The sequence below is a fragment of the Symphodus melops genome, assembly GCF_947650265.1.
Source record: "Symphodus melops genome assembly, chromosome: 5".
In the NCBI taxonomy this organism is placed as follows: Eukaryota; Metazoa; Chordata; class Actinopteri; order Labriformes; family Labridae; genus Symphodus; species Symphodus melops.
In genome coordinates this window covers 19,310,598-19,330,274 of record NC_136695.1, presented here as the reverse complement: position 1 = coordinate 19,330,274, position 19,677 = coordinate 19,310,598, and the positions used below count along the sequence as shown (strand labels likewise).

The window sequence follows — 19,677 nt, the reverse complement described above, 5'->3', positions numbered from 1 at the left end:
TGAAGTCTGTTTTTTTGTGCGCATGCACACACACACACGAGCAGAGACGAGGAGACCTCCACCCAACTACTACATGAGAAATTGATCTTTGGACTTTTTAAAATGATTGCACGGTCCCAACGTGTTTGTTTCATGGCATCTCTTACTCACTTCTCTACATCCCCACTTACTGCCCATCAGTCCACAGGGTCTAGAGGAGTCAGCGCAATAGCTCGTATTAGCTTTGTTACCACTGGGCTAGCTTGCATAAAGTGAGCCTGGGTCTGGCAACTAATGGCCATAAGCTAGGTTGTGTAACTTGTCAGTAGCGAATAAGGTTGAAATGGCACCAAACAATTGAAGACCCGGAAGCAGAGCAGAACAGGAGACAATAGAATTCAGCAAAAAGGCTTGGTCTTACTTGACAAAAATCAAGGTCACACACTTGATGGCAGGCCAACAAAGAAAACAAATCCATAAGGGCAAAGGCAAAAATCCAAGTTGGAAAAAAAACATGCTGAGTCAAAACGGTGGCTATCAAAACTATGAAATAATTGAAAGTGATGCACACACGAGAGTAACAAAGACAATCCAGCTACTGCAGTTGGAAAACAAAAGAGTTTATGAACTGGTTGGCTAATAGATAGATTTTAGTTTAACATGGACATCATGAGCAGGGAAGGCATGAGTATAGGGGCTGGTGAACACATGAAGCGCTGAACTAAACGACAGGAGATGCTTGATTTAATTTTTTTTTTTTTAAAAGTACACAATAAAATGAAATCATAGGAACAGAAGTGGGATGTGGGGTGTCTTTACTGAGTGTGTATTTTTTCCATTAAGGACACAAGTATCTTGTGTTTATTTCAAATTCGTGGTAAGAGATCATTAGAGTTAGCTGCACACAAGTAAATGTGTGTGGTCATTTATTACATCTACATACAAAAAATGCCAGAGGATCGTCAAGATTTGCACCGATTTGCAAAAAACCTGACCAATCTTAGTCATAGTTCCAGAAGTTGAATCCTAAAGTGACCTTTAAGTGATACTGTGTGGTTGAATCTCAGATTGGAAGACCTTTTGTTTCACATTATCCTCCTCTTATCTGAACATGTCCCGGACGTGGCAGTAAGGACAGACGAGAATTCTGTCTATACGCTGCACCTCGTTGGTGTGCATTACAGTCATTATTCTTACACATGCTGCAATAATACAATAAAAGCCAGCTGGAACAGCTCTGAAATGGCTAATGTATCGCCCTGATAGCAGAGGAGGAGCTGAATTCAGATGCATTATTCCATTAAATGTTGAATAACACACTACAACGACAGGTGTTGACTTATGCTCCTTCTCTCTCTCTCTCTCTCTCTCTCTCTCTCTCTCTCTCTCTCTCTCTCTCTGTCTCTCTGTTTCAGTGGGATGTTTTTCGATGGCAATCACACCTACATGATAGAGCCTGGAGGAGAGGGTAGCGGCGAAGTAAGTACTGCAAGTCTACATGAAAATGTACTCTTTTTAAACGAGCACACTGCACTGTTCCACTGTTTGCTACCTTTTTCACTTGATCGTCCATATACAGTATGTACTTGTACTTTTTTTTAAAACCCTATTACATATACTATCAATAAGTAAATCAGCAAATCATTTCACCTTTGCTTTATCCATAAGAACACTATTGGTAAAAAAAAATGGTTTTAGTTGCACAACACCATGTTTCCATGCAATCTATGTTTTAGATCATAACAGACATTACATTATTTCAGACTTTTTCTGACATCTCTGATGAATTGATGAATCAAGGAAACAATCATTACGATAAGCAGAAATGAAAAAGACTTACCTGTTGTAGCAGCACTCCATACGATATCGTATCACTCTTTCAGTGCCTCCTGGCAGCTGCATAAGCGCTACATCACAGTTTGGACAGTAGATAATGTGTGAGAAGATTATATTCCTGGTCTGAAAAGATTTATACAAAGGTCAGTTATTGTCTCGAGAGGAGGCTGAGACAAAACCAGAATGAGTTACAGATCACACACCCAGCCGTCAACACTTTTCTAATGAGTGTGGCACACAGGTCTCAAGACAGAGAGATTTGCTGGATTACAAATCCTGCAGACAATTAGATAATAATTACAGGCATTAAAGTGGGAACGATTGGTCAGATCTGAGATTTTCCAAGGACGCATTGAGCACGTGAGTGAAAGAACAAGCTGCTGATACTGTGTGTGTGTGTGTGTGTGTGTGTGTCCTCTCTGCTCTAATTAAAATGTCCAGAAAAAGTGTGTGTCTGGTGTTAATCAGTGAAAGGAGACAAGATAAGACAGGTCAAGGATTATAGTCTGTCTGTGTCCGTGTGTCCGTGTGTGTATGTCCGTGTATGTCCGTGTGTGTGTGTGTGCGTGCGTGCGTGCGTGCGTGCGTGTGTGTGTGTGTGTGTGTGTGTGTGCGTGCTCTCATATGGAAGTGTCTGTATGCACTCGTGGGTGCTGATAGCGGTGCTGTGTCAAACAGATCTGCTTAAGATTCCTCCCCATACAGACAGGTTTAGTGTTGGGTTGAAAGACAGGTGAGGAGTGTCATACAGTGGACGTACAGAAGCCTTAAAAGTGGTTACTAAAAAAACAAGACGTTGGGTTAAATGTAAATAAAATGCAAATGTGAGGATTTGCAAAACATTGAAAAAGCCATGTTTAATTGAAGTAAGACAAATAATGTCAGATTTTTGAATTGAAATTTGACACAATGTCTCAACTTTTTATGAATTGGGGTGTTTGCATTTATGAAAGTCATTAATGAAAGAGGGATGGAAATTTGAAGTGAATGAAGGCCGTTATCATTGTTAAATGTTTAAGGAGAATAAAACAGAATAAAGGAAGAAAGAGAAACAACCATGCTCCAAACGTAGTTCTTTCTCATATGTTTATTTTCATTACGTATGTCACATCTACACTTCCTCTTTACTCCCACGACCTCTCCTCCGTCACCTCCTCCTCTGCCTTCGTCATTCCTCTCCGCAGTTTTCTGGAAATTCTGAATAATTCAAGAAAAGAGAGAATGACATCTTAACAAAGAATACTGCTGCAGCCAGCGTTCATCTTCAGAGATATCCTGTCTTGGTTCACTTTTTTGCTCATTCATACAGAGTGGCACAAGATGATGAACAATGCATTGGAGTAGATTCTCTACTAGTCAAGTTTTATATGCAGCACAATGTAAACGGTTGGTCTGAACCACATTTGCTTATCCAACATTTCAAATACAGACATCTTTTCATCGCACATACTTCTAGTCATCTGTACATTCCCAACATTTTACATTAACTCCTGAAATCTATCAACTCCTCCAATCAGCATTTGACTCTTTCTATTCCAGTGAGACATACTGTCAAGGGTCACATTTAAGTTTAAAGATACACGATCTTCAAATAAGTATAATTCTTCAGTGATTTAAAGTATTAAAAAAACCTCATACTGAAGTGGAAAACTTTCAGCGTATTGCTCTGGCAGTCTTAGTTGGTACATGAGGTGTGGGGATTGTGAACTGCATGACAATGCAAAAGGACGGATCTGCCCCTGAGCACAAAGGTAGCTATCAGCTTGTCAGTTCTGAGCTCTGGATGCTGCTCCCTGTCAGCGACAGTTCCTCCTGCCTGCCTCCTCACATCCCTGGATTCCTCTCTGTGTTTCTCTGTCTTTGTGACGGTCTGCCTGGTCTGCAGATGGTTGTCCCATTTTTCGTAATGCTGCAAAAATCATGCACACTCTCCTTGTATCAAAACTGTATTTTGAAATTCTTTACTTAAAGTTAATTTTAAATGGCTCTATCTTTTCAGTATATTGAGTGGTTATTCATGACACTGGCCTTAAACAGGCACATTGCTCTTGGTCTCAGTTAGTAAAGGTTTCAAATGAGTCTTTATGTAATGAGGTGCTCTACTTATACAGTTGTCGTGATCTAGTTGGAAGTGATGAAAAAAAAACATGACAGGATTGGGTGTGTGTTCAGCTCGAGAGTCTGCATGACTCCTGACGGCCATATGGTAAATCCATCTGCCCTCCTTCCGCCAAGGCAGAAAAAGTTTCAGGACATTAGCTAAGTGTGGTCTGAACAAGCTCCTCACATTCTGAAGCCGAAGTGGTTTTAAAAGTGTTTCATCACGTTATGTAAATATGCTTGTGGAGACTACAGTGTTAGCTACACAGATCAGCAGAGTTAAAGTTCACAAGCCAAGAACGTGATGTTCCCTGCCGCTACGTGGCTGATAAATCTTGCACTTCTTCAGTGTCTAAGTGTCAGCGTTTGCATGCAGCCAACTTGCACTTAGGTTTCGTGATGCTGGCTTGCATATGCAGAAAACACCATATGTTTAATCCTGGTGTGTTTCTCTGAACACCTTTCAAACCCCCCTGCACCTCGGGGCCTCTGCGGCAACATCTCTGCATCTCTTTGGGTTTGCTTGTACTTTTTTAAGTGTTGCAGCACATTTCAGGGGATTATTAATACATTTGTAAAGCTATATACAGAATGTTACAATGTGTAAACAAGCAGGCATTTCACTTATCACAATCAGAATAGTTTTTTTATTGCCAAGTATATTTGAATATACAATAAATGTAAACGTGGGTTAAACAATGGTGTGTCATAAATTCAATCACTGGAAAATTAGCATTTAGTATTAAATAGATTTCATACTAAAAGCTGTTGAAAATGCTTGTATTAAGCATGATCCTGATAGAATAAAGCTTTCCTGAGTTTTTGTTTGTATGAAAACTAACTTCACACAAAATAAAACTTAGACTTGTGTGAGCAGCAATAGTCCCTCTGTTTTGAAAGGTAGAAAAGGGCTATAATATGTCCTCTTTAAATAATAACCATCCCATTTATATCATATCCTGTACATTTCAATGGACGAAGCTTAAGTGATGTCACCCATCTGTGACTGCAGGGGTTTTTGGAGTCCTCTTATTGGCTGTCGCCATGCTGGAAATGCTGTCTCAGCCGAACTTCCTGTCAACCTAACGACATGCTGAGAGCATCTTGACAAACCGTTACATCCCACCCACCTGTCAATCAGATCCTCAAAAAATTCACCGTGTGTTCTGATCGAGACGTGAGCTAATTAGACCCATTAGGCTGTAAACATGTTAATTTCGGCTGTTAAGACAGGCTTTTTTATACTGATGTGTGGATAAACATGTCTTATGCTACTTGTGCAACCAGACTGAAGTGGACACTCGCACTCACATTGGCTTCATTTTGCAACACAGGAGGATGGCGCTTGGTTTATAGATTAATCTATTAATTTGTCTATTATGTAGTTCTTAAGAAATTTCAGATGTTGTCAGACTCAAATTTATTCAGTGTACGGTGTTCCCACAGCTTCCATCTTGTCACGTCAATAACTGCTAGCAGTTTTCACCACAGATTCTGTGGCGATCTGACCTGAAAAAACCAAAAGAGAGGAGGAAGAGGGGGGTGGGGAGTTACAGGGTGAAGGATGGGTATTTGGATGGGGGTTGTGGCAAGATATATGGTGGGGGAGGACATTGTGTTTACAAAAGGTGCAAAGATTAGGGTGTTTTTTTATACTGGAATAAAAAAAAAAAGTCTGTGTGCATCGGAGCTAACAGGATTATCAAAAATGGTCTCGTTGCCTCAAGCCAACTTCAAGTCACCTATATCGGTTCATTTACACACGCAGGAGAACAAGAATGAAAGCATGTTACCCCTCCCTGCTTTATATTCATGAGCCAGCAGTCTGTGTCTGAGGTACCATCTCCCCTGGCAACCCAGGCTCCGCCCCTGTCTCTTTGTAGCATGACATATGAAGACCATCTGTGTATAGACCCTAAATCTCCATCCCTGTTCGCTCCCTGCAGTGTCTATACACCGTGTGTGTATTCTCTTACTGTGATGTGGGGAACAAAGAAGACGCTGGGCAAGAATATGTTTGATTAATCACAGTGCATTTAGGGGAAAAATTCTCTGTTAACAATGGACTTTGCTGAGCATGTGCAAATATCACACACTTCTTATAATCATGTTCTTATTTATAATCAGCAGCTAAACTCTCAGTCAACATGAAAGTGTCACATCAAAGACAGAGTTGGCTCCAATTATGACTGCTGCGATTTAGGCTGGTGGCTGTTAATCCAGACGCTGGTCCACAAGGACTACATCAAAGATGAGACAAAAACACTGGAGCGCTAAAAGATTCATTTTAATAGAGCGCTCACTCTTATTAATTGGCTCTGGTTTCTCTCTTAAGCCACTGATGTGATAACTTTAATATTTACCCACAGAGCCGATCAAGGTTCAGGGCAAAAGTCAGTGAATTCATATTGAAAAGCAAAGAAAAGCAGAGTGCTGCTGCACATTGCGCTGTCATGTAATACAATGTGTATATGCTTTGTTGTTCTCCAGCTGGTCGCGGTGACACACAAATGATTGTGAAAGTGATTTTGTTGCCGTAGCGGTATATACATTTTTTGTTAGCTCAGCACATAAACAGACAAGAAGAAACATTATTGAATTATCAAGTTTTAATAAAAACCAAAACGATGACTGTAGAAAAAAACACAGATATCACTGACCTTTTGTATATTGACATTATTTAGACAGTAAGTTATTCAAAGAAACAAATAACAATAGGCAAGAGATTACATTTGGCTTTACCACAACAACTGAACCCGCTGGTAATCCAAATGACACAGAAGGTTTGAGAAGAAGGGCACCCCAGTGTTTTATTCCTTAACATCTTGATAATTAAGTAGCATAGTGTGATTTAAAGAAATACAGAGATCTAACTATGGTTTACAGTTTAAAATCTTTATAGTGCCACCTTATTAAATAAACATTTGAAAAACATGTTAATATGCGTGAGATGACCGTGTTAGACGATACTAAAAGCTAATAAAGTTAGTGATCAAAGGCGAGTTGGCACAGTATTCATACCATTAGTGCATTAACAGCTGCTCTTCACAGGGCACTGTAACAGTACAACAAAAACCAACGTGATGACATCACAACCTCAGAAGTTTCATTTAAAGACAGAGTTGTGTTTCGGTTTCAAACTAAAAGACCTCCACAGTTTAAGCTTTACACAAACAACACTTGTTTTTTTATCACGTGATTATAAAGTTAATGTAGACAAACAAAATGTAACAGGGTCATATTTTGCTGTCGTGTTTCTGCAGCTTTTTGGCAGCCAGCATACACTCGTTCTAATCTAAAGTTAAGAGTGGTGATTGATGTGAATGTTATAAATTCTAAGAACTTTGTCGCTTGTAGTTGAGTTTGTTCATTGGAAACTTCGGCAGGTTACAAGTTAAGTCGTCACACTCATCAGTTAAACAATGAGATAATGACACATGGTCGGTTGAGGTTTCTTTCAGTTTTTGGCTGCAAATAACTTCTTTTTTTTTTCCTTTCTACAATACTAAGCTGAATACAGTGTAGCTTCGCCAGTGTTTTAGTGAGCCTCCTTTTAAGGAAATCTCATCCTTCATTAGTGCTCCAGGCTCCATCCCATCTTCTATAATCAGCACTTTACAGCCCTGGAGTGACTGACTGAATTCTTGAAGCTATCACTCTGGGGGCTGTAAATAGCTCTCATATCATAAACGTACATCAATCATACTCTATTAGTTTGATCAGTGGTGAACATGATGTCAACCTCTCTTCCCTTATTGTCCCTGAGTCAGGACGGGAATGTCGATTTCTATGGCAGACATGCGAGAGCGGGAAGAATAGCGATGGCCCGCATAGCTGGATGCATAGCCCTGAGAAGGGGCGTAGCTCTGTGAGGGGGCGTGGCTCTGTGAGGGGGCGTAGCTCTGTGAGGGGGCGTAGCTCTGTGAGGGGGCGTAGCTCTGTGAGGGGGCGTAGCTGTAGGCCTGGGTTCCCCCCACTTCTGAACCATACCCATCAGGAGCGGATATCTGAGACATGTACACCTGCGGTGGTGCAGGGGCTATCACACTTTGTGAGTAGCCCTGGGATGTCACATAAGGTTGGGTGTCGATCACAGTGGGAGGAAATGTTTGTGGCAGGAATGGCTGAGGACCATACACTGGGGATGGAGGATATCCGTTGGCAGTAAGAGGCTGGGTGGACAGAGAGGTGGGCATAGTCTCCAGTGGCAACCAGAAAGGTGAAGGCAACTTCTTACACATGCAGTACCACATGAACATCAGCAGGGAGGCCAGCATTAGTCCTCCAGAGCAGCCAATGGATACATACACAGCAAAACCGTCAGAGAAAATGTGGTCATATCTGATGTTCATTTCCTTGGTACGGAACAGGAACCAGACTGAGGGTGCCAAAGCGATAGCTCCTCCCAGAAACAAGAACATCCCAGCAACCAGGTGACAGCCTGCACTGTTGACTAGGAATCTGGTGGTCTTGATGTCCGGTTCAGGCTTCTCTGAACAGCAGCATGTCTTACACATTCCTGACATGCACAGCAGCAAGGCCAGAGAGCTGAGTAGCAGACCTGTTGGCAGACAAAACTGCAGGAGCCTTAAATCCAGCTGGTCCACTTTAGAGTACCACTAGAAAAACAAGAGGACATGTTTTTTTTTGTTTTAGGACATAAAAGAAAAAAAGCAAAGGCTTGAGAGAACATTTTTTCTTCAAGAAATACCTCTGAATCATAGTAGTAACATCCTGAATAACCATCCTGTTTCACACATTTAGCCCACAGCCCGTCATAGACGCTGATATTCTTGGCATTACGATTGAAGGTGACGAGTCTGGTTACTCGCCACTGTGGGATGAACGATGCCACAGCAATCCCTCCCACAGACACAAAGGCAATGATGAAGGCAAACGCGTTGGTGGCATGGATGTCCCGACACGACATGGTGGATGTTTACAGGAACCGAGGCCAAGTTAAGAGTTCCTGTTTGAGAAGATGAGGACAGACAGTGAGAGAAGTGACTGATCAGCTTAGTGGAACGTGAAAGGCCTCTAATGTAACTTAAGTAAATATTACAGAACGCCTGATATTTAGGAAAAATGCTTGGTTAAATAAGTTTCTTCAAATGACCTAATTATTATTCAAGTACACTAACTGTGCCACAGCCTGACCTAGCTATGGGCAACCCCCACTGTATTTCTATTCACCACAGCATAGTTGACCCAATATCTGCTGTCTCTGAGAAACAATGCTCTCATTTTATTAGCAAACAAAGTAGGAGTGACTTTGGGCCTGATGTTGGAAGGGAACGTGTCCATGCTGCAGCGCTTTGCTCTTACACTGTGCAGACTAAACAGTAAGCTATTGAATTAAGTTGCTTTAAATGACAGCATGCAGCAGTGACATACCAAGACTCTGTGAACGTCCTGAATTACTTTCTATCATCCACTCAGATTTTTTCTACATTTGTTGAATTTAGACTCGGGCCATAAAACACTGACACATCACATTCAGCTTAGAAACAAAAAAAACCACAATGCAGCTGGACTTTGATCTATGCAAAACAACAAGCTCAGATCACCCTGGCACCACTCAGAGTTTGTTTTAAGGTGAAATGAATGTGTAATGCACTGAGGCTGGCGGGTTTTTCTTGTCTAATAATTTCTGCTACAGTAAAAAGTACAGAGGAGGTTTATATGGTTGTACAATAAAATGTATCCTAGTTCAAAAGGAAAAGGAGAGCAAACCACAGCAGCTAAGGCCAGTATGGATGACAGCGTCTGTGTCTGAATTTTGACACCAAATATTACTTCCAACCTTTTATCAGATAACACCAGACACCTCTATAACTATAAAGAAATGTTTATCACCATGGTTACAGCTGAATTACCCTCCCGTTTCGTTAGCTATTCAGCCCGTCGGCAGGTCTAAAAACAAATATTATCGAATTAAAGCTTCAATTACTACAATCCAAGTTCATGAAATATTCACAATAAAATTATTTTCGTGCGAATATACAAACTAACTCATTCCCAACGATACAGTTAGCTTGTTTTTGTTAGCCAGCTAATTAGCTTATAGCTTAAAAAAATGTTAGCATTACAGCAACCTGTTGGTTCCTGAATCCCCGACTCATTTATTCAATTTTTTTGGTAAATGATACAACGTACCTTTAAACTCCAGCAGTTCAATCGTGTTTAGATCGCATTTAACATGGCACTTCTTCACACGCTTGGAGACGAACCAACCCAGAAACTTTTTAACAAAATTACAGTATATAGAGCCGTAAACAGGATGAGGCCTCATAGCCAGTTTGTCTGCTGCCCTCAGTGTAGTCTCACAGGTAGTTCACGCATGCGTGTTTCGATATTCATGTTCACAGAGCAAGTACTGTTCCCCTGTGGTTATTCCTAGAGAAATACACTAAGCCTTCAAACCACGGGAACGGTAATAATAGTACAAAAACAGTAGACCTACATTGAAAACAAACATGCTGGTCTCTGTTGACTTGAATTTACAGTAGCAGTCAAGACTTATTTTGGTTGCAGATTGCAATTCGTGTTGTAGAGGTATTTTTTATAGTAGCTATATTAATACTAAGTGTTTAAGTCAAGTTTTTGTGTGATGTTTCATCTCCTTTTTTTTGACAGATGTCACTGAAGTTTTGAAGCAGAAATAAGGAATAAAACAAACACTGTGACATGTTTCATTCAGATATGTTACCTAAGTTGAATTCAAGCACTGAAACCCTGACTCAAGTCCACACATCAGACACTTTAAAGGGAGCTGTAATTTAAGTTCAGTTTTTGTGTCTTTCAGGGAGATGTCCACATTCACATGATTTATAAATCTGCAGGCCAAGAGGGATTAAACGACCTCCTCAATGGTAAGATATAGACAGAAGACACAAGAATGTTCAATCTATGAATAATGTGCATAAAAGGCTGTAAAATCATTTTTATTTTTGTTCCACTCATAAAATATGTGTCTGACTGTTTTGGAAGCTACTATAAGTAAATATTGATCATAGATAAATGTTTGTGTTTCCTAGGTGAATTTCCAGAGCCACCTTTTCCCAGCCCTCCTTTTCCTGGATCAAAAGTTGTTCACCGGAGAAAAAAAAGACAGGTATGACCTCTTCAGGCAAAATCATTATTGAAGTGGGATCCTAGTAGACTCATGTTGACTTTAATATACAATGCACTTCACACTGTGTTTGTGTGTGTGCGTGTGTGCGCGCGCGCACTGATCCCTGTGTGTATTTTTTCGTAACTCTAAAATCTAAAGATAGAGGAATGTTTCTAAACTTACACAACTGCTCCCCTCTCTTCTGTCATCTTGCTTTTCATAAAATATTTACCTTGTGAGTAGCAGCTGCTTCAAACCAATTCGTCTTTTCTCAGATAAAGTCAGCTGTCTGCAGCTGTCTATCCCTTTAGAGCTGCTGTCATATTTATTTGGAATTTTGAAATAGAAAAACTGGTTTAACTTTGCAGAACTAATTTTTTTATTCTAGACATGTGGGACTTGAGTCCAACTTTGTGCGTTTGTCTTCTTCTATGACCAAACTGGTAAATTGTGTTTCTTTCTTCTCAGGTCTTAGAGTCAAGAGGTGTAGAGGATGAGACCAAATACATTGAGCTGATGGTGATCAATGACCATCTAATGGTAAAGTTTAAACTACATAGATATGGTATGAAATTGACTTTCAGGTTATTGTTGATGTCTCGTCTTTTAAGCCCAAATGGAATGAGCATCATTTACAGACACTCAAACAATATAATCACACATTTTTACCTTTAGGTTGATATGAACACAGTGCAGGATGCTGGGTGGTCAGTCAATACTTTAAATGAAATAAGTGCTTGCACTCTTGAGGCACTCCCTTTATTGAACCTTCAACAGACAGTATTCATCCAACTGGCTCTGACTTAAATCTCCTGTGCCTGCGATTGTTAAGTGCACAACCAAGCTGATATTTGGAGCAAAAGCAAATGTGCAGACACCTGCTCCTTTTAGATGTTTAAAAGGCTTGAAATTATTTTTTTACCAGATTGCTTCTAACACTATTGTTTGTTTCCTCCCTCCCTCTCTCTCTCTCTCTCTCTCTCTCTCTCTCTCTCTCTCTCTCTCTCTCTCTCTCTCTCTCTCTCTCTCTCTCTCTCTCTCTCTCTCTCTCTCTCTCTCTCTCTCTCTCTCTCTCTCTCTCTCTCTCTAGTACAAGAAGCATCGGCTTTCAGTTGGGCACACAAATAACTATGCTAAGTCAGTGGTCAATATGGCTGACATGGTAAGAAATGTATTGATCCTCTTCTTGGAAAGCTTACCACAAGCACTCCCAGGTATTGGAGCTGCTCATTGCACTGCATTCTGCTAACCAACCACACTCTGCAGTTAAAACCTCCTATGGCTCATAATATGCTATTATTGTTATTATTTGTATTATTATATGTTTTTAACCAGCCTGTCAAAAGAGTTTTCACTGAAACAGAGCTGAGGCAGATATTTCTGTGTTTCATCAAGTCACATCTGTGAGCTGTGCTACTGAAACCTGACCTGCTTCAGGGTCATGTCTGTAAACTGAGAGGCTTGAGAAGCAGAAGAATGTTCATGCTTTTTGCCATGTCCTTGAAGAGGATCGTATGAAGCAGATGCTATTTGGGAAGTACACATTGATTTCCATGTACGAGTATAGAGTTGACGCTTTTTCTTGGTGTATGGCAAATGGTATCAGATAGGATAATAGAAATATTGCTAAGAAGCTACAGTCAGAAAGATACACACACTATTAAGAGAAGACAGTTCTACAGATGAAAGTTATTTTGACTTTTCACTGTTCATTTTCAAAATCAGACGGCACTCAGTATGGGGAACAGGAAACATCTCTGACCTTTGAAAATGATAGATGCAGCACTCAGTAAGCTTCAGGTGATCTTAAAACACTCAATCTGTCAAACATTTCTAAACAATGGAAATTAAAGGGGAAATGGAAAATCCTCTTTTAATAAATTGACATACAGTATAAAGGTTAAATAAAATATCAACTTTGTAGCAGCTTCTGAAGGATTGTAATAATCATGCAACTAATCAGCTCAGTTGTTTAAGAGGTGAAGTGTTGATTTTAAATCTCACTGTCGTTTACAGTGTAAGAAGCCAGGAAGGACATGTTTGTGACATCCATCCTTTTATGTTTTAGGAAATGGAGGCAAACTGTTATTGTGAAAGACAGAGCTCCTGTTTGCCTGGACAGTATGAAGAACAACTTCAGGAGCAATGGTTGCTTAATGACCCTCAGGGCTAAGATGAATGGTTATATAATGTCATTAAATTTGTTGTTGCTTAGACAGAGCCTGAGACAGGCTACTGTCTGGTGCAGTGGCACACACTTTTTCTTTGACAACTATGAATATGTCAAGATGAGAGTGATATTGCAGGAGCGAACCTCTGCAGTGATCACTGTCCACACTCTTTCTGCTCTGTCAGCTTTGTTATGTGATTGTGTTTTTCATTTAGTTTAAGGAAAGAGCCGTTTCTGTTTTCCACTTCTCTTGTGTTTGTTTGGACAGAACCCCAACAGATGTCCATCTTATGAGAGCAAACAATAGTATTTGCCATCCACTCTGTCTGTCCTTCAGACGGTTACCCTTGTTGACTTTGTCTCGCCACCTGAATGTGCTGCTGTCTGCTGGCGAGATCATATTGATCATACTGACCATTGACTGGTTCTCTCATGACAAACGGCTGGAGATGATGATTAAGATGAGACATGCCAGTCTGTTATAAAATCTGTCAGGTCACCTCCAGCCACTGATGACTGTATTTTTTATATTTTCAAATGTAGCTTTTTGATATTCAATTTCCTTTCATTCTTCAGATTTTCAAGGAACAGCTTAATACTCGCATTGTGCTTGTTGCCATGGAGACGTGGTCAGCTGACAACAGGTTTAACATCGATGACGACCCCATGGTGACACTGAGGGAGTTCATGAAGTACCGAAAAGACTTCATCAAGGAGAAATGTGACTCTGTTCACCTTTTCTCGTAAGTCTGGGAATGTCTTGAAGGATTTTTTCGAGTCACTTAATTCCAAGATTAATTTACATTTTATTTTCTTATCAGCGGAAATCGGTTTCACAGCAGCTGGGGAGGAGCATCTTATATGGGAGGAGTTTGCTCCCTGACCAAAGGAGGAGGAGTCAATGAGGTGAGTCCCAGATGTATAGTTCTCGTTTAACATTCATCGGAGCTTTGACATGATCTATATCTATAAGTTCTAAGGTTTATAAGTTTCATCTCAATATGGTGCATTTATTTTAGTTTTTCAACTTTGAGTTTCATCTTTACAGAAGTTAAGCGTCTGTAAATGAACAAATCAAAGTATATAATTTGATAATGTAATTTATCTTCTCCTAATAAATCAGATATCCTGATTTGTTTGTCTCCTTATGTTCTGTCTCTCTGTCTGTCTGTCTGTCTGTCTGTCTGTCTGTCTGTCTGTCTGTCTGTCTGTCTGTCTGTCTGTCTGTCTGTCTGTCTGTCTGTCTCTTTTCTTCATCAGTATGGGAAAACAGATGAGATGGCTATAACCCTCGCTCAGTCTCTTGGACAAAACATTGGCATCTTCTCCGACAAGAAGAGGATCCTAAACGGTACACAAATCGTTTTTTTGCTTTCTTTCTCGCACAGTAATTTGTGTAATCTCTTCTTATGTGATGGAGAACTGCTGATGGTTTATTTCTCCACCAGGTGAATGCAAGTGTGATGATCGATGGTCTGGCTGCATCATGGATGATGTTGGGTAAGTTACTTCAGAGTTCATTTCCTCACCAAGTCATTGCATTAAAGCAGAAATAACAGTAGACTTCATGACAAATGTACAAACGAGAATGAAACATTATTCATTTAAATAATTGACGTCCTCAAGGTTTTACTGAGTTGAATTCAATTCTGTCATTTGTCGACATCAAAACATCACATTTTCTTATGTAAATAGAAATACATAGAGTATATGTATAAACTCAGTATCACTTTGATCAGATGAATTGACTGTCCCTACAATAGGTTGTTGTTGTAATTTGATAATTGACCTCTAGGTGTCAGTACATGTTTATTCTTTATAGGGCTTGTTTATATAACTTCATTGGGGTTCTTTGAGCATTAATACGTTATATAATCTGTTGCTTGCTAAGATTAGAAAATAGGTCATAATTATTTCAGTGTATGTTATTTTGGTTTCATGCAGATGTCATGACAATGTTTGTCTTACATCATGTTTAAAGTATGCAGAATGGTGCTGTGCCACTATGAGCACTCAGATGTGCCTGTGCGACGTGTGTGTGTGTGTGTATGTGTATGCCTCTCTTCTTAAATACCTCTTACGTTCCCCCTCTATCCCGAATGGGACAGCAGGTGAGCAGAAGTTTGGCTAGAACGTTGCCTGTGCTGATTTTAAACCAGCTGGCTGCCTCAGAGAGGTTGTCAGTCATCACAACCTTTCTGGTCTCATTTGACAGCACTGCAGCCGCTGCGGCCCCAGCTTCTCTTTTGCTTCAAATGATGTGAACAAATACAGTTTGATGTTCCTTTAACTTACACTGACTGTATTTTTCATCATCATTTTGTACGATTTTTTACATAATTTTATGTCTATTCTTCAGTTTTTGGCCAACATCACTGGATGATCAGCCAAGATAATTGTATTAATTTGGTTATTTGAATTATGGATGGGCTCCCCATCACTCTCGCCCTTTAAAGTCAGAACTTTCATCAGCTCTGTTTGTCCACGCCTAACCTATTGATACAGTCTGCAATGTCATTCATCTTCCTTTAACAAGTGTAACCTCCTCTAACACTGCGTGTTCAGATTTTGCTCCTGCTCCCTTTGAAGCTCGATCACAAATTTGCCATAACTCCATGTGGTCATGTGACGTAGCGCCTGTGAACAGACCTGGTCCTGATCTGTACCCTTTAAAATAATGTCAATGGTATTTCAGACACTTGTATTCAATGAGAAAACCTCACCCATGTCCATTAGCCAATATTTCTTTTTATCCCTCATCTACTGCATGTCAACCTAACCGTCTAATAACAATTCTAACATTTTCACAGGGCTAGGCTACTGTGTGTGTGTATGTGTGTGTGTGTGTGTGTGTGTGTGTGTGTGTGTGTGTGTGTGTGTGTGTGTGTGTTTGAATGTTTGTGTGTGTGTGTGTGTGTGTCTTTTTGAGTTTAAATGTTTGTTTGTTTGTGTGTATGTGTGTGTGTGTGTGTGTGTTTCAGTTGATTTTATCCCTACACAGTGTGTCAGTTTATTGTTCTTATCCCTCTTTAATCTGAACTAAAACTTATATTATATGGCAGGTGGCCTTTAGTGAAATAAAAATGCACAAACCAATATTTTATATGCATTATGTTCCAGTGAAGATTTTTAACTGTTTCACTTTTTTTACATTTTGGGGACTCCACAGGCCCTGTAGTTTTCTTCTCATGAATAATTGGATTTTGTAATGACAATCAAAAAGGAAAACAAAAAGACTTATAACCAGTGTAGCTTGGAAAGAAAATGTTTCTGATACAGTGTTGTCATATAGTCTGCTCAGTATTGCGTCAAAAGAAAACAGAAAACACATAAATGCAGACATTTGGATTCAGAGACTGCAATGTCTCTTTAATACCACAAGGGGGTGATATGCCGACTGTAAATAAACAACAGAGGAGAGGATAAGTAACCTATTACATGCAGTACATGGTGTGCTTCACAGACTATAATAGTCAAATCTTCAGATTGTAATCATCATTGGAACAGATATTTTATTTATTAATAATAAGCCTACATTTACACAGATGCACTTCTGGTGACTTCTGGTCAATTATTTGAGCCTGATCCTGTTTAAAAGGGGATTATCACTGAAATATTTTAACAAAATTCAAAGACATTTGGGATGCAAGTCTAAAGTGATATCTTGAATATAGTCTAACCTGATAAGTTTCAGAACTATAACTAAAATATCTCAATGTTCTTCATTCGTCATCTAAGCCTCATCATTACTTGCTCTTCATACAACCGCTATTGCTGTAGGAGGCTCCGTTTAGTCACATTTCATATCAAATTATGCCGACCTCTCTCAGCCCTCGACTCTCTCCGGCTCTGTTATTGCATTGTCTCCTGATGAGCAGCGCATCCAGAGGCTCTACAGTTCAACATGTGCCAGCTGCATAATCAGAACTAAGCACAGAGATAATAATGTCTAAGTGCTGCTCAGGTTTGGGCCAATGTCATGATGAACATAACATTGAACTTCTACCATTTGATTGAGAGATTTGCATAAATACTTTGGATGCTGATTAGCTCTGGATGAAACTACGATCCAGCTGTGTTTCATATTTTTCAATCGAGTTAATCATACAACATACATGCACTTTGAATTTCCCCCCAGGGACAAATAAAGTTTTTTTGAATTGAATTGAATAGGGAATGGTAACTCTACAGCTTTATTTCTGTCCACTTAGTATCCCCATTGTTTAAATATGACACATTAATGCAATAACTGTCCATAAGTGAATCATGCAAAATATACAAGGTCATTTTCAAGACCATTTCATAAATGCATCTTAAAATTCATTAACATCTTATTTATCTTCACATGACCCTCTCACTCGTAGCTATACTGTATATTTACCTCCTGATTATAGTGAGGATCTCCTCTAAACTGTAAGTATGGTAACCTGTGGTAAAACCTGAAATATTCAGACATTTAAACAAGATAAGACCTGCTATACGTTGTCCGTAGATCTGAAATTGATTGTTGTTATTAATGTGTTCAATGTTATTTGTGTGAAACACTACCTTTTTTTTGTCTGTAATGTGTTTTAAGGGAGGAAGCCCCCTCTGCCCCATTGTTTCCGTTGAATGCAGTTTGTACTGTTTTCACTGTATTATATGCTGCGTTTGTGTTGAACAGTTTCTACCTGCCAAAGAGGTTCTCCGACTGCAACGTGGAGGAGTACCACAACTTTCTAAACAGTGGAGGAGGAGCCTGTCTTTTTAACAAACCCCTGAAGGTTTGTCACTGTCACGCACATACAACACATGTAATGAAAAGTCTGTCTCCTGAATAGTTTATGTGTTAATCCTTGTCCTGTTCTCCTCAGCTATTGGACCCTCCGGTGTGTGGAAATGGCTTCGTGGAGCCTGGAGAGGAGTGTGACTGTGGCAGCCCAGCGGTGAGTTGCAGTCCTCCTGTATATGAAAGTGGATGTGATGCTAATATGGATGTAATGTAGAATCCTAAAGGGGAAACTCAATAATCATGCAAAGTCAAAGTGATGTGCTAATTACCCGACAACAAAACCACCTGCTGTGCCAGACTGAGCTGATTAGAAGAAATGTTGTGATTCAAGGCCTGGCTGCTTAGAGACATTTTCATAGACATTTACCAGAGAGATCCTGCATGGTGAACTCAGAAATCCTTACAAGACTGAAATCCTTTACATGGAATCAAAAGTCGACCACTGAGAGAAGTTGTGTCTTGCCTTTTAGGAGTGTGCTAGACAGGGCGAGGCCTGCTGCAACAAATGCACCCTAACACAAGGCTCCAAGTGCAGCGATGGACTCTGCTGCAACAACTGTCAGGTAAAGAAAATACACACCTACACCTTTCGTCTTCTCCTAAAGATGCATGATGGAAAAATGAGAGGCATTAACTCTCCATACAACCAAGATGAAGGGGGAGAACTTTTGTTGTTGTCTATTGGCCGTGACCTCTTGGATACACTTTGAATCCAACACTCCTGGTTTGAAACAGCTTTCAAAGAAATCTGAGACCAAGTGGAGTAAGTGGAAAAGCACAACGACTTTTAGAATATTAAACTTAATAGTCCTCTTTGATCTTATTGGGTTCAACAGACTGAAATAGTTATGAAATACACCTAATATTGTAAAGGTAAACATACCTGTCCTTGATGGACTTATGGTAGTAAGTCAAGAAAGAAGACAGAGGGTGCTTGTTGCTTGGCAACAAACTGGCACGACCACTGAATTAAAAACACTGAGAATCGTTTTGGTCTTTTATGTATATGGTAACAGATGGAGTTCATGGGAGTTGTGTGCAGAGATGCAGTTAACGACTGTGACATCCCTGAAAACTGCACAGGCAACTCCAGCCAGGTGAGACTAAGACTCTCTAACACTTGTTCTACAACTACAGGCTCTAAGGTTTCCTTAAAACAAACATCTTTTTACCTCTTCGTTATTATGCAGTGTCCACCAAATGTGCACAAGATGGATGGCTACACGTGTGAAAAGGACCAGGTGAGGTGTATAGATAATCAGTTTTCGGTCCTGCTGTACTTTGCCATTTTAAAAAGGAAAGCTTTATCCCTGTGCTATATTTCCCTTTACAGGGTCGCTGCTTCAACGGAAGGTGCAAAACCAAAGACAGGCAGTGCAAGTACATCTGGGGAGAGAGTAAGTGTGATATAAATACCATGTGCTGAAATATACCACATATATTTTTATTACAATAATTTTTTCTAGACTATTCACATTATCTAGAAACTTCAGAAACTTTCAAAATAACTGTTCAATCTGTTTTCTGTTTTTCCCTCAGAGGCAACCGCGGCTGACAAGTTCTGTTACGAGAAGTTAAACATTGAAGGGACGGAGAAAGGCAACTGTGGGAAGGACAAGGACACCTGGATCCAGTGTAACAAACAGTGAGTCGGTCCTTCTTGCCACCAAACCCAAAATAATTCTTACATCACCTTATTTGACTGCT

General features: G+C 39.9%; 2 protein-coding genes across 4 annotated transcripts in view; one reads left to right on the top strand and one right to left on the bottom strand.

Moving 5' to 3' along the window:
* The window catches only part of adam22 (ADAM metallopeptidase domain 22), a 56,251-nt gene that overhangs the window by 25,333 nt on the left and 11,241 nt on the right, over positions 1-19,677 (top strand). For 2 of the 3 annotated variants that reach the window (XM_079343838.1, XM_079343839.1), the window contains exons 6-21: positions 1,395-1,458; positions 10,721-10,787; positions 10,953-11,029; positions 11,498-11,569; positions 12,120-12,191; positions 13,776-13,942; positions 14,021-14,105; positions 14,460-14,550; positions 14,648-14,699; positions 17,863-17,962; positions 18,053-18,124; positions 18,441-18,533; positions 18,987-19,067; positions 19,161-19,211; positions 19,304-19,367; positions 19,510-19,615. In XM_079343838.1, coding sequence (XP_079199964.1) covers positions 1,395-1,458; positions 10,721-10,787; positions 10,953-11,029; positions 11,498-11,569; positions 12,120-12,191; positions 13,776-13,942; positions 14,021-14,105; positions 14,460-14,550; positions 14,648-14,699; positions 17,863-17,962; positions 18,053-18,124; positions 18,441-18,533; positions 18,987-19,067; positions 19,161-19,211; positions 19,304-19,367; positions 19,510-19,615 — 1,314 coding nt within the window. Of the gene's footprint in view, positions 1-1,394; positions 1,459-8,890; positions 9,258-10,720; positions 10,788-10,952; positions 11,030-11,497; positions 11,570-12,119; positions 12,192-13,775; positions 13,943-14,020; positions 14,106-14,459; positions 14,551-14,647; positions 14,700-17,862; positions 17,963-18,052; positions 18,125-18,440; positions 18,534-18,986; positions 19,068-19,160; positions 19,212-19,303; positions 19,368-19,509; positions 19,616-19,677 lie in introns of those variants that run through there. The other variant, XM_079343840.1, reaches the window with a different exon arrangement.
* On the bottom strand, positions 6,507-10,298 carry cldn12 (claudin 12). Its single transcript, XM_079343841.1, has 3 exons — positions 10,072-10,298; positions 8,627-8,884; positions 6,507-8,534 (listed from the first exon to the last, which is right to left on the bottom strand). The coding sequence occupies exons 2-3, from the start codon at positions 8,843-8,845 to the stop codon at positions 7,668-7,670; spliced, it is 1,086 nt and encodes a 361-aa protein (XP_079199967.1). The 5' UTR covers positions 8,846-8,884; positions 10,072-10,298; the 3' UTR covers positions 6,507-7,667.